General features: G+C 69.0%; 1 protein-coding gene across 1 annotated transcript in view; it reads left to right on the top strand.

Moving 5' to 3' along the window:
• The first annotated feature begins 331 nt into the window (after positions 1 to 331).
• The window catches only part of PPFIA3 (PPFI scaffold protein A3), a 41,380-nt gene continuing 28,910 nt past the window's right edge, over positions 332 to 12,801 (top strand). The window contains 8 exon segments of the mRNA XM_087773224.1: positions 332 to 441; positions 3,723 to 3,969; positions 5,042 to 5,143; positions 8,661 to 8,825; positions 9,550 to 9,624; positions 10,152 to 10,226; positions 10,737 to 10,937; positions 12,120 to 12,266. Coding sequence (XP_087629350.1) covers positions 3,739 to 3,969; positions 5,042 to 5,143; positions 8,661 to 8,825; positions 9,550 to 9,624; positions 10,152 to 10,226; positions 10,737 to 10,937; positions 12,120 to 12,266 — 996 coding nt within the window. The 5' untranslated portion in view covers positions 332 to 441; positions 3,723 to 3,738.

The raw sequence follows: 12,801 nt of genomic DNA, 5'->3' as shown, positions 1-12,801 counted from the left end.
GCAACCCGCGTGCGCGGCCGCCCCCGCCCCCCGATGACATCACCCCAACGCCGGCCCCGCCCCCCGCCGCCTCCCATTGGCCGCTCGCGCCGCCGCTCCCCCTCCCTCCTCCCCCCCTCCCACCCCGCGCGGGGGCGGGGCCCGGGCTCCGCCGGACCTCAGGCCGCGCTCCTATTGGCCGGCGCCGCCGTCTGTCAGCGCCGCTCTTAAAGGGACCGCGCAGCGTTTTGCGGCGCCGGGTTGGGGGGGGGGGGGGGGATTTCGGTGCCGCGGGGGGGGGGGGGGGGGGAACCGGGCGGCGGCCGCGGGGCTCGGGCGGGCCCGGGGCGCGGCGGGGGCCTGAACGGGGGCGGGGGCGGCGGGCAGCGACCCCCCCGGGGCCCCCTCCCCGCCGGGCCGCCTCCCTCCGCCGGAGCTGCCGCAGCGCCGCTCGCAGCCCAGGTAGGAGCCGGGCCTGAGCCCCCCGGGCCCCCCGGCGCCCCCGTCCCCCCCATCTCCCCCCCCTTGCATCCTCCAGTGGATCCCCATTGCATCCCCCCTGTCCCCACCCCCCCCCCCCGCACCCCCCCGGCTCCATTGCACCCCCCCCCCGCACCCCCTCACCCCCCCATCCCACCCCCCAGGGCATCCCCTCTGCACCCCATTGCACCCCAGCATCCCCCCCATTGAACCCCCCCCCCCAGTGCATCCGCCGGCGCAGCCCCCTACACCCCCATCCCACCCCATTGCACCCCCCCACTGCACCCCCCACCCCATCCCCTACCCCACCCCCAGTGCATCCCCTCTGCACCCCCCTCGCACCCCCCATTGCAACCCCCAGGCCCCTCTGCACCCCCATTGCACCCCCCATTGCACCCCCTTGCACCCCCAGGTCCCATTGCACCCCCAGGTCCCATTGCACCCCCCATTGCACCCCCCTGCACCCCCTGGTCCCATTGCACCCCCCATTGCACTCCCCCCGCACCCCCCTTGCACCCCCAGGCCCCATTGCACCCCCCATTGCACCCCCCCGCACCCCCAGGCCCCATTGCACCCCCCATTTCACCCCCCATTGCACCCCCTGTCCCCATTGCACCCCCTCATTTCACCCCCCATTGCACCCCCAGGCCCCATTGCACCCCCCCATTGCACGCCCCCATTTCACCCCCATTGCACCCCCCTGCACCCCCTGGTCCCATTGCACCCCCCCATTGCACCCCCCGCACCCCCCTTGCACCCCCAGGCCCCATTGCACCCCCCATTTCACCCCCCATTGCACCCCCTGGCCCCATTGCACCCCCCCATTGCACCCCCCGTTCACCCCCTGGCCCCATTGCACCCCCCCCGCACCCCCTGTTCCATCCCCATTGCATCACCCATTGCACCCCAGCCCCCCCCCCCCATAGCACCCCCCTGCACCCTTCCCCCCTTTGTCCCCCCATCGCCCCCCTTTGCCTCCCCCTCTCCCCTTGCACCCCCACACCCCCCTTGCACTCCCAGACCCCCCTTGCACCCCTAAACCCCCTCACACCCCTGAGGCCCTGCACCCCCATGGCACCCATGGGTCCCGTTGCACCCCCAGCCCCTATTGCACCCCCCCTTTGCACCCCCCCCCATGGCACCCCCAGGCCCCGCTGCACCCCCAACCCCCCTGCACCCCCCTTTGCACCCCCAGACCCTGCTGCCCCCCCCCATGGCACCCCCAAACCCCGCTGCACCCCTCATTGCACCCCCCCCACCTGCACCCCCACCCCAGGGCCCCCACCCCCCCCAGGGCCACGCGCCCCACTGCCCCCCCCCGCCCCCCACTGCATGCACTGCACCCCACTGCACCCTTCACTGCACCCCCCACTGCCCCCCACTGCTGCCATGTGCTGTCCCCCACTGCACCCCACTGCACCCCCCTGTGCACCCCACTGCACCCCACTGCATGCACTGCACCCCACTGCACCCCCCTGTGCACCCCACACTGCACCCCACTGCATGTGCTGTGCCCCCCTGCACCCCCTGCACCCCACTGCACCCCCCTCTGCCCCCCACTGCACCCCTCCGTACCCCTCTGCCCCCCCTGCCCCTCACTGCCCCCCACTGCACCCCACACTGCATCCCACTGCACCCCACTGCATGTGCTGTACCCCCCTGCACCCCCCTGCACCCCACTGCCCCCCTCTGCCCCCCTCTGCCCCCCACTGCCCCCCACTGCCCCCCACTGCACCCCACACTGCATCCCACTGCATGTGCTGTGCCCCCCTGCCCCCCCCTGCACCCCCCTGCCCCCCCCTGCACCCCACTGCCCCCCACTGCACCCTTCACTGCATCCTACTGCACCCCACTGCATGTGCTGTGCCCCCCTGCCCCCCCGCCCCCCTGCACCCCACTGCACCCCACTGCCCCCCTCTGCCCCCCACTGCACCCCACTGCACCCCACTGCACCCTTCACTGCACCCCACTGCATGTGCTGTGCCCCCCTGCACCCCCCACTGCCCCCCCTGCCCCCCACTGCCCCCCCCAGCCCCCCCGGGCCCGGGCCCGCACACGCGCGTGCGTCGCACGAGGGGCCGCGTGTCACACGTGGGTGGCTCCCCCTCCCCCACTCCCTGCCTGGAGCACCCGGGAACCCCCCGGGGATTTGGGGGGACCCCTGGGGGGGGGACGGGACGGGGGGCGTTTGGGGGTGCAGGTGCTCCCTGCCGAACCCCCTCCTTTGCAGGCAGGGTGCAGGCAGGGCGCAGGCAGGGCGCAGGCAGGGTGATGTGCGAGGTCCCAACCATCCCACCTTGCAGGCAGGAGTGCAGGCAGGGTGATGTGCGAGGTGCTGCCCATCCCACCTTGCAGGCAGGAGTGCAGGCAGGATGATGTGCGAGGTGCTGCCCATCCCACCTTGCAGGCAGGGCGCAGGCAGGGTGATGTGCGAGGTGCTGCCCATCCCACCTTGCAGGCAGGAGTGCAGGCAGGGTGATGTGCGAGGTGCTGCCCATCCCACCTTGCAGGCAGGGTGCAGGCAGGGTGATGTGCGAGGTCCCAACCATCCCACCTTGCAGGCAGGAGTGCAGGCAGGGTGATGTGCGAGGTGCTGCCCATCCCACCTTGCAGGCAGGGCGCAGGCAGGGTGATGTGCGAGGTGCTGCCCATCCCACCTTGCAGGCAGGAGTGCAGGCAGGATGATGTGCGAGGTGCTGCCCATCCCACCTTGCAGGCAGGAGTGCAGGCAGGGTGATGTGCGAGGTGCTGCCCATCCCACCTTGCAGGCAGGAGTGCAGGCAGGATGATGTGCGAGGTGCTGCCCATCCCACCTTGCAGGCAGGGCGCAGGCAGGGTGATGTGTGAGGTCCCAACCATCCCACCTTGCAGGCAGGAGTGCAGGCAGGATGATGTGCGAGGTGCTGCCCATCCCACCTTGCAGGCAGGAGTGCAGGCAGGATGATGTGCGAGGTGCTGCCCATCCCACCTTGCAGGCAGGGCGCAGGCAGGGTGATGTGTGAGGTCCCAACCATCCCACCTTGCAGGCAGGAGTGCAGGCAGGGTGATGTGCGAGGTGCTGCCCATCCCACCTTGCAGGCAGGAGTGCAGGCAGGATGATGTGCGAGGTGCTGCCTATCCCACCTTGCAGGCAGGGCGCAGGCAGGATGATGTGCGAGGTGCTGCCCATCCCACCTTGCAGGCAGGGAGCTATAGGAGGCACAGGACCCGCAGGCAGGGTGACATGCGAGGCGCTGGTGCCCTGCCCGTCTCCCCCGCTGCAGGCAGGGCGCAGGCAGGATGATGTGCGAGGTGCTGCCCACCATCAGCGAGGACGCCCGCCGGGGCTCGGGCTGCCCGGAGGAGCCGGGGCTGGAGCAGCTGATGGTGCAGATGCTGCGGGAGCGGGAGCGGCTGCTGGAGACGCTGCGGGACACCCAGGAGGGGCTCGCCACCGCCCAGCTCCGCCTGCGCGACCTGGCCCACGAGAAGGATTCGCTCCAGAGGCAGCTCACCAGCGCCTTGCCCCAGGTGGGAGGGGCCTAAAGGGGTGGGGCGAGAGGGGGCGGGGCTTTGGGGCGGGGCTTGAGAGGGAGGGGTGAAGGGGAGGGGTGTGGGGTGGGCAGAGTGAAGGGGAGAGGGCGGGATGGAGTGGGGAGGGTTAATGGCGGGGCGCGGTTTGGATGGGGAGGAGCCTAAATGGGTGGGGTGAGAGGGGGCGGGGCTTGGGGCGGAGCTTGAGGGGGAGGGGGTAAGGGGAGGGGCGAGGGGCGGGCAGAGTGAAGGGGAGAGGGTGGGATTGGGCATGGAGAGTTAATGAGAGAAAGAGAGGGGGCGTGGTTTGGATGGGGAGGAGCCTAAAGGGGTGGGGCGAGAGGGGGCGGGACTTGGGGCTGAGCTTGAGGGGGAGGGGTAAGGGGAGGGGCTTGAAGGGGAGGGGGTAAGGGGAGGGGCATGGAGTGGGCAGAGTTAAGGGGAGAGGGCGGGATGGAGTGGGGAGGGTTAATAGAGGGGCGTGGTTTGGATGGGGAGGGGCCTAAAGGGGTGTGGTGGGGCGGGGTTTGGGGCGGGGCTTGGGGGTAAGGGGAGGGGTGTGGCGTGGGCAGAGTGAAGGGGAGAGTGGAGGAGGGGGCGTGGCTAGGTAGGGGCGTGGCTTGAGGGGGAGGAATTTGAGTGGGCGGGGTTAAGGGAGGGATGGAGTAGGGAGGGGCGCGGCTAAGTGGAGGCGTGGCTAATCAAGGGCCGTGGTTAATTAAGGGGGGTGGCTAACAGAGGGAGCTGGACTCGCGGCAAGGGCACGAGGTGGGCAGAGTTAAGGGGAGGAGGCGGGGCTAAGAAAAGGGGCGGGGCTAAGGAGGGGGTGGGGCTATTGGTGTCCCCGTGGCCCCCCATGTCCCCCTGTGCCCCAGGACCCCCCGTCCCCTCACGTCCCCCCACGTCCCCATGTCCCTCTGTCCCCCCACGTCCCCCCACGTCCCCCCACGTCCCCATGTCCCTCTGTCCCCCCACATCCCCGTGTCCCCCTGTCCGTCTGTCCCCCCACGTCCCCGTGTCCCCCTGTCCATCTGTCCCCTCACGTCCCCCCACGTCCCCGTGTCCCCAGGAGTTCGCGGCGCTGACGAAGGAGCTCAACGTCTGCCGGGAGCAGCTGCTGGAGCGGGAGGAGGAGATCGCCGAGCTCAAGGCCGAGCGCAACAACACCCGGGTGAGGCCACCACCGCCCCGTGTCACCGTGTCACCGTGTCCCCACGTCCCCAGCTGCTGCTGGAGCACCTCGAGTGCCTGGTGTCCCCATGTCCCCATGTCCCCACGTCCCCAGCTGCTGCTGGAGCACCTCGAGTGCCTGGTGTCCCCATGTCCCCATGTCCCCGTGTCCCCAGCTGCTGCTGGAGCACCTCGAGTGCCTGGTGTCCCCATGTCCCCATGTCCCCGTGTCCCCAGCTGCTGCTGGAGCACCTCGAGTGCCTGGTGTCCCCATGTCCCCATGTCCCCACGTCCCCAGCTGCTGCTGGAGCACCTCAGGTGCCTGGTGTCCCCATGTCCCCATGTCCCCATGTCCCCAGCTGCTGCTGGAGCACCTCGAGTGCCTGGTGTCCCCATGTCCCCATGTCCCCACGTCCCCAGCTGCTGCTGGAGCACCTCAGGTGCCTGGTGTCCCCATGTCCCCATGTCCCCATGTCCCCGTGTCCCCAGCTGCTGCTGGAGCACCTCGAGTGCCTGGTGTCCCCATGTCCCCATGTCCCCACGTCCCCAGCTGCTGCTGGAGCACCTCGAGTGCCTGGTGTCCCCATGTCCCCATGTCCCCACGTCCCCAGCTGCTGCTGGAGCACCTCGAGTGCCTGGTGTCCCCATGTCCCCATGTCCCCACGTCCCCAGCTGCTGCTGGAGCACCTCGAGTGCCTGGTGTCCCCATGTCCCCATGTCCCCATGTCCCCGTGTCCCCAGCTGCTGCTGGAGCACCTCGAGTGCCTGGTGTCCCCATGTCCCCATGTCCCCACGTCCCCAGCTGCTGCTGGAGCACCTCGAGTGCCTGGTGTCCCCATGTCCCCACGTCCCCAGCTGCTGCTGGAGCACCTCGAGTGCCTGGTGTCCCCATGTCCCCATGTCCCCATGTCCCCACGTCCCCAGCTGCTGCTGGAGCACCTCGAGTGCCTGGTGTCCCCATGTCCCCATGTCCCCGTGTCCCCAGCTGCTGCTGGAGCACCTCGAGTGCCTGGTGTCCCCATGTCCCCACGTCCCCAGCTGCTGCTGGAGCACCTCGAGTGCCTGGTGTCCCCATGTCCCCATGTCCCCATGTCCCCGTGTCCCCAGCTGCTGCTGGAGCACCTCGAGTGCCTGGTGTCCCCATGTCCCCATGTCCCCACGTCCCCAGCTGCTGCTGGAGCACCTCGAGTGCCTGGTGTCCCCATGTCCCCATGTCCCCACGTCCCCAGCTGCTGCTGGAGCACCTCGAGTGCCTGGTGTCCCCATGTCCCCATGTCCCCACGTCCCCAGCTGCTGCTGGAGCACCTCAGGTGCCTGGTGTCCCCATGTCCCCATGTCCCCATGTCCCCGTGTCCCCAGCTGCTGCTGGAGCACCTCGAGTGCCTGGTGTCCCCATGTCCCCACGTCCCCAGCTGCTGCTGGAGCACCTCGAGTGCCTGGTGTCCCCATGTCCCCATGTCCCCGTGTCCCCAGCTGCTGCTGGAGCACCTCGAGTGCCTGGTGTCCCCATGTCCCCATGTCCCCGTGTCCCCAGCTGCTGCTGGAGCACCTCGAGTGCCTGGTGTCCCCATGTCCCCATGTCCCCATGTCCCCGTGTCCCCAGCTGCTGCTGGAGCACCTCGAGTGCCTGGTGTCCCCATGTCCCCATGTCCCCACGTCCCCAGCTGCTGCTGGAGCACCTCGAGTGCCTGGTGTCCCCATGTCCCCATGTCCCCGTGTCCCCAGCTGCTGCTGGAGCACCTCAGGTGCCTGGTGTCCCCATGTCCCCATGTCCCCATGTCCCCAGCTGCTGCTGGAGCACCTCGAGTGCCTGGTGTCCCCATGTCCCCATGTCCCCACGTCCCCAGCTGCTGCTGGAGCACCTCAGGTGCCTGGTGTCCCCATGTCCCCATGTCCCCATGTCCCCGTGTCCCCAGCTGCTGCTGGAGCACCTCGAGTGCCTGGTGTCCCCATGTCCCCATGTCCCCACGTCCCCAGCTGCTGCTGGAGCACCTCGAGTGCCTGGTGTCCCCATGTCCCCATGTCCCCACGTCCCCAGCTGCTGCTGGAGCACCTCGAGTGCCTGGTGTCCCCATGTCCCCATGTCCCCACGTCCCCAGCTGCTGCTGGAGCACCTCGAGTGCCTGGTGTCCCCATGTCCCCATGTCCCCATGTCCCCGTGTCCCCAGCTGCTGCTGGAGCACCTCGAGTGCCTGGTGTCCCCATGTCCCCACGTCCCCAGCTGCTGCTGGAGCACCTCGAGTGCCTGGTGTCCCCATGTCCCCATGTCCCCATGTCCCCACGTCCCCAGCTGCTGCTGGAGCACCTCGAGTGCCTGGTGTCCCCATGTCCCCATGTCCCCGTGTCCCCAGCTGCTGCTGGAGCACCTCGAGTGCCTGGTGTCCCCATGTCCCCACGTCCCCAGCTGCTGCTGGAGCACCTCGAGTGCCTGGTGTCCCCATGTCCCCATGTCCCCATGTCCCCGTGTCCCCAGCTGCTGCTGGAGCACCTCGAGTGCCTGGTGTCCCCATGTCCCCATGTCCCCACGTCCCCAGCTGCTGCTGGAGCACCTCGAGTGCCTGGTGTCCCCATGTCCCCATGTCCCCACGTCCCCAGCTGCTGCTGGAGCACCTCGAGTGCCTGGTGTCCCCATGTCCCCATGTCCCCACGTCCCCAGCTGCTGCTGGAGCACCTCAGGTGCCTGGTGTCCCCATGTCCCCACGTCCCCAGCTGCTGCTGGAGCACCTCGAGTGCCTGGTGTCCCCATGTCCCCATGTCCCCACGTCCCCAGCTGCTGCTGGAGCACCTCAGGTGCCTGGTGTCCCCATGTCCCCATGTCCCCATGTCCCCGTGTCCCCAGCTGCTGCTGGAGCACCTCGAGTGCCTGGTGTCCCCATGTCCCCACGTCCCCAGCTGCTGCTGGAGCACCTCGAGTGCCTGGTGTCCCCATGTCCCCATGTCCCCATGTCCCCACGTCCCCAGCTGCTGCTGGAGCACCTCGAGTGCCTGGTGTCCCCATGTCCCCATGTCCCCGTGTCCCCAGCTGCTGCTGGAGCACCTCGAGTGCCTGGTGTCCCCATGTCCCCACGTCCCCAGCTGCTGCTGGAGCACCTCGAGTGCCTGGTGTCCCCATGTCCCCATGTCCCCATGTCCCCGTGTCCCCAGCTGCTGCTGGAGCACCTCGAGTGCCTGGTGTCCCCATGTCCCCATGTCCCCACGTCCCCAGCTGCTGCTGGAGCACCTCGAGTGCCTGGTGTCCCCATGTCCCCATGTCCCCACGTCCCCAGCTGCTGCTGGAGCACCTCGAGTGCCTGGTGTCCCCATGTCCCCATGTCCCCACGTCCCCAGCTGCTGCTGGAGCACCTCAGGTGCCTGGTGTCCCCATGTCCCCATGTCCCCATGTCCCCGTGTCCCCAGCTGCTGCTGGAGCACCTCGAGTGCCTGGTGTCCCCATGTCCCCACGTCCCCAGCTGCTGCTGGAGCACCTCAGGTGCCTGGTGTCCCCATGTCCCCATGTCCCCATGTCCCCGTGTCCCCAGCTGCTGCTGGAGCACCTCGAGTGCCTGGTGTCCCGCCACGAGCGCTCCCTGCGGATGACGGTGGTCAAGCGCCAGGCTCAGTCCCCCGCTGGCGTCTCCTCTGAGGTTGAGGTCCTCAAAGCCCTCAAGTCCCTCTTTGAGCACCACAAGGCCCTCGATGAGAAGGTGGGTGCTGGGGAGGGGTCATGGGTGGTCTTGGGGGGGCTCCTAGGGTGGTCTCGGGGGGTTCCTGGGGTGACATGATAGGACCTGGTGGTACCCAAGGGTGTTTCACGGGGCCCCGGGCAGGTCCTGGGGTGACCCATGGGGGACTTGGTGGTGCCCAGGAGGGTCTCAGGGGACTTCTGGGGTGACCTGGTGGTCCCAGGGGGGTGCCAGGGGGGTCCTGGTGGTTCCAGGGGGGACGTGGTGGTACCCAAGGGTGTCTCAGGGGGGTTCTGGGGTGACATGGTGGGACCTGGTGGTCCTAGGGGGACCTGGTGGTGCCCAGGGGGTCTCTGGGGTCCCAAGGGGCTCCTGGGGTGACCTGGTGGTACCTGGTGGTCCCAAGGGGGATCTGATGGTACCCAAGGGTGTCTCTGGGGTCCCAGGGGGGTCCTGGGGTGACCCAGGGCATCTGGGTGGTCCCATTGGACTTGGGGGGGGAGGGGCTGGGGACACCAGGAGGTGTTGGGGTGACCCAAGGGGGTCCTGGTGGGACTCAAGGGGGTCTGGAGACAGTCCAGGGGGTCCGGGAGGGCCAAGGAGGGGTTCTAGGGAGCCTGGTGGGCCCCCAAGGGGTCCTTGGACAATCCTGGTGGGTTTGGGGGACCCTGGGGGACACTGGGGGACACTGGGGGCACCCAAGGGTGCTGGGGGGCCGTGGGTCATCCCCCTTTGTCCCCAGCAGGTTCGGGAGCGGCTGCGGGTGGCTCTGGAGCGGGTGGCTGTCCTCGAGGAGGAGCTGGAGGTCTCCAACCAGGAGGTGGGTGACACCAGGGGGTGGGTGACACCATGGGTGGCTGTCCCCATGATGAGGTGTCCCCATGACATGGTGTCCCTATGGGTGGGGTGTCCCTATGGGTGGTTGTCCCCATGACCTGGTGTCCCCATGGAGGGGTGTCCCCATGACGAGGTGTCCCCATGACATGGTGTCCCTATGGGTGGCTGTCCCCATGACGAGGTGTCCCCATGACGAGGTGTCCCCATGGGCCGTTGTCCCCATGACAAGGTGTCCCCATGATCTGGTGTCCCCATGGCCGGTTGTCCCCATGGGTGGGTGTCCCCATGGCCAGTTGTCCCCATGGCCGGTTGTCCCCATGTCCCGGTGTCCCCATGACGAGGTGTCCCCATGGGTGGGTGTCCCTATGGGTGGTTGTCCCCATGACGAGGTGTCCCCATGGGTGGGTGTCCCCATGGGCTGTTGTCCCCATGACCTGGTGTCCCTGTGGGCGGGTGTCTGTCCCTGTTGGGGTGTGACGTCCGTCTGTCCGTCCGTCTGTCCGTCCGCAGTCGCTGTCCCTGCGGGAGCAGCTCTCCCGCCGACGCTCCGGCCTGGAGGACGCGCCCAGCGACGGGGACACCCCGGTATCAGGGGTCAGGGGTCACGGGGTCATCACGCGGTCACAGGATCGGGGTCACAGGGGGTCACCAGGGGTTGGGGATCCCTGGGGTCAGAGGTCAGGGGTCAGAGGATGTCTCCAGGGATAGGAGGTCCTGGGTCACCTGGGAGGGGGATGCCCTGGGGTCAGGGTCGGGGTCATGGGGGTCAAGGGTCAGGGGTCAAGGGTTAGGGGTCAAGGGTCATGCCCCCTACAAGGCCATGCCTAAGGGGCTGGGGGGGGGTGCCATGGGTGGAGGGGTTGGGGGTGGGGGAATTGTAGCCAGGGTCAGGGGTTGGGGGTCAGGGGTCACGGGGTCAGGGGCCACGAGGTCAGGGGTCACAGGGTCAGGGGTCATGTTCCGCCATACAGGCGGTGCCTGAGAGCCAGCAGCTGGTGCCATGGGTGGAGGGATTAGGGTGGGGGGTCAGGGTCAGGGCATGGGGTCAAACGTTAGAGGTCAGAGGTCAAAGGTCACGCTCCCACCCACCCCCAGGGCACCCCCGAGGGCCGGCGTCGCGAGGCGGAGCTGGAGGCGTCGCTGTGCCGGCAGCGAGCGGCGGCGGCCCAGCAGCGGGAGCGAGTGGCCGCCCTGTGCCGGCAACTGGGGCGGCTGCAGGAGGAGGCGGCCGGGGCCCAGCGGGAGCTCGCCCGCGCCCAGGAGGCCGGGGCCAAGCTCCAGAGGGACCTCAAGGAGGTGGGGGGACACCCGCACTGGGGGGGGCACCCCCGGACTGGGAGGGAGCAGCCCCAGACTGGAGGAACCCCTCCGAACTGGGAGGGAGCAGCCCCAGACTGGGAGGGAGCAGCCCCAAACTGGGAGCACCCATGAACTGGGAAGTCCCCCAAAATAAGGGGGGGGGGGCACCCCCAGACTGGGGTAGCCGCCCCAGACTGGGAGGGAGCAGCCCCAGACTGGGAGGGAGCAGGCTCGGACCTTGGGGAGCACCCATGAACTGGGAAGTCCCCCAAAATAAGGGGGGGGGGCACCCCCAGACTGGGGTAGCAGCCCCAGACTGGGAGGGAGCAGCCCCAGACTGGAGGAACCCCTCCGAACTGGGAGGGAGCAGCCCCAGACTGGGAGGGAGCAGGCTCGGACCTTGGGGAGCACCCATGAACTGGGGAACATCTCCAGACTTGGAGCACCCCCAAACCTGGAGCACCTCCAAACTGGGAGAACCCCTGGACTGGGAAGCACCCCCAAACTGGGAGCACCCCCAAACTGGGAGCATCCCCAAACTGGCGAGCACCCATGAGCTGGGGAGCAGCCCCAAACTGGGAGCACCCCCAGCCCAGACACCGTCCCCATCCCTGTCCTCACGCGGTCCCTGTGCTCTCCCTGTCCCCGTCCCTGTCCCCACCCTCATCCCCACGGTGTCCCTGTCCCCATCCCAACGCCATCCCTGTCCCCATCCCATTCCCATCCCTGTCCCCATCCCATCCCTGTCCCCATGCCATCCCTGTCCCCATCCCTGTCCCCATCCCATCCCTGTCCCAATCCCATCCCTGTCCCCATCCCTGTCCCTGTCCCCATGCCATCCCCATCCCGCTGCCATCCTTCTCCCCATCCCTGTGATGTCCTTGTCCCCATCCCCTGTCCCCTTCCTCATCCCATCCCTGTCCCCGTCCCATCCCTGTCCCTGTCCCCATCCCATCCCTGTCCCCGTCCCCATCCCATCCCTGTCCCTGTCCCTGTCCCCATCCCATCCCCATCCCATCCCTGTCCCAATCCCATCCCTGTCCCTGTCCCCGTCCCTGTCCCCATCCCATCCCTGTCCCAATCCCATCCCCATCCCGCCCCTGTCCCCATCCCGCCCCCATCCCATCCCCGTCCCCATCCCGTCCCCGTCCCGCGGGTCCCGTGGGACGCTGGGGACAGGCGCTGGCGCAGCGGGAGGACATGGAGGAGCGGATCACCACCCTGGAGAAACGCTACCTGAGCGCCCAGCGCGAGGCCACCTCCCTGCACGACGCCAACGACCGCCTGGAGAACGAGCTGGCCAGCAAGGACTCGCTCTACCGCCAGGTTGGGGGGGGCGCACCCCCGGGACCCCCACCCTGGGAACCCACCACCCTGGGACACCCATCTTGGGACCCACCACCCTAGGACCCCCGCCCTGGGAACCCACCACCCTAGGACACCCACTTTGGGAACCCACCACCCTGGGACACCCATCTTGGGACCCACCACCCTAGGACCCCCGCCCTGGGAACCCACCACCCTGGGACACCCATCTTGGGACCCACCACCCTGGGATACCCATCCTGGGCTACACCACATGGGACCCACCACCCTGGGACACCCACCTTGGGAACCCACCACCCTGGGACACCCATCTTGGGACCCACCACCCTAGGACCCCCGCCCTGGGAACCCACCACCCTGGGACACCCATCTTGGGACCCACCACCCTAGGACCCCCGCCCTGGGAACCCACCACCCTGGGACACCCACCTTGGGACCCACCACCCTGGGACACCCACCTTGGGGCCACCACCCTGGGAACCCACCACCCTGGGACACCCATCCTGGGACCCACCACCCTGGGACACCCACCTTG

The sequence above is a fragment of the Nipponia nippon genome, unplaced genomic scaffold, assembly GCF_047370975.1.
Source record: "Nipponia nippon isolate SJK-2023a ecotype South Korea unplaced genomic scaffold, ASM4737097v1 scaffold_38, whole genome shotgun sequence".
Taxonomy (NCBI): Eukaryota; Metazoa; Chordata; class Aves; order Pelecaniformes; family Threskiornithidae; genus Nipponia; species Nipponia nippon.
Note: the sequence above shows the minus strand (reverse complement) of the source record. Positions and strands in the feature narration are given on the sequence as shown.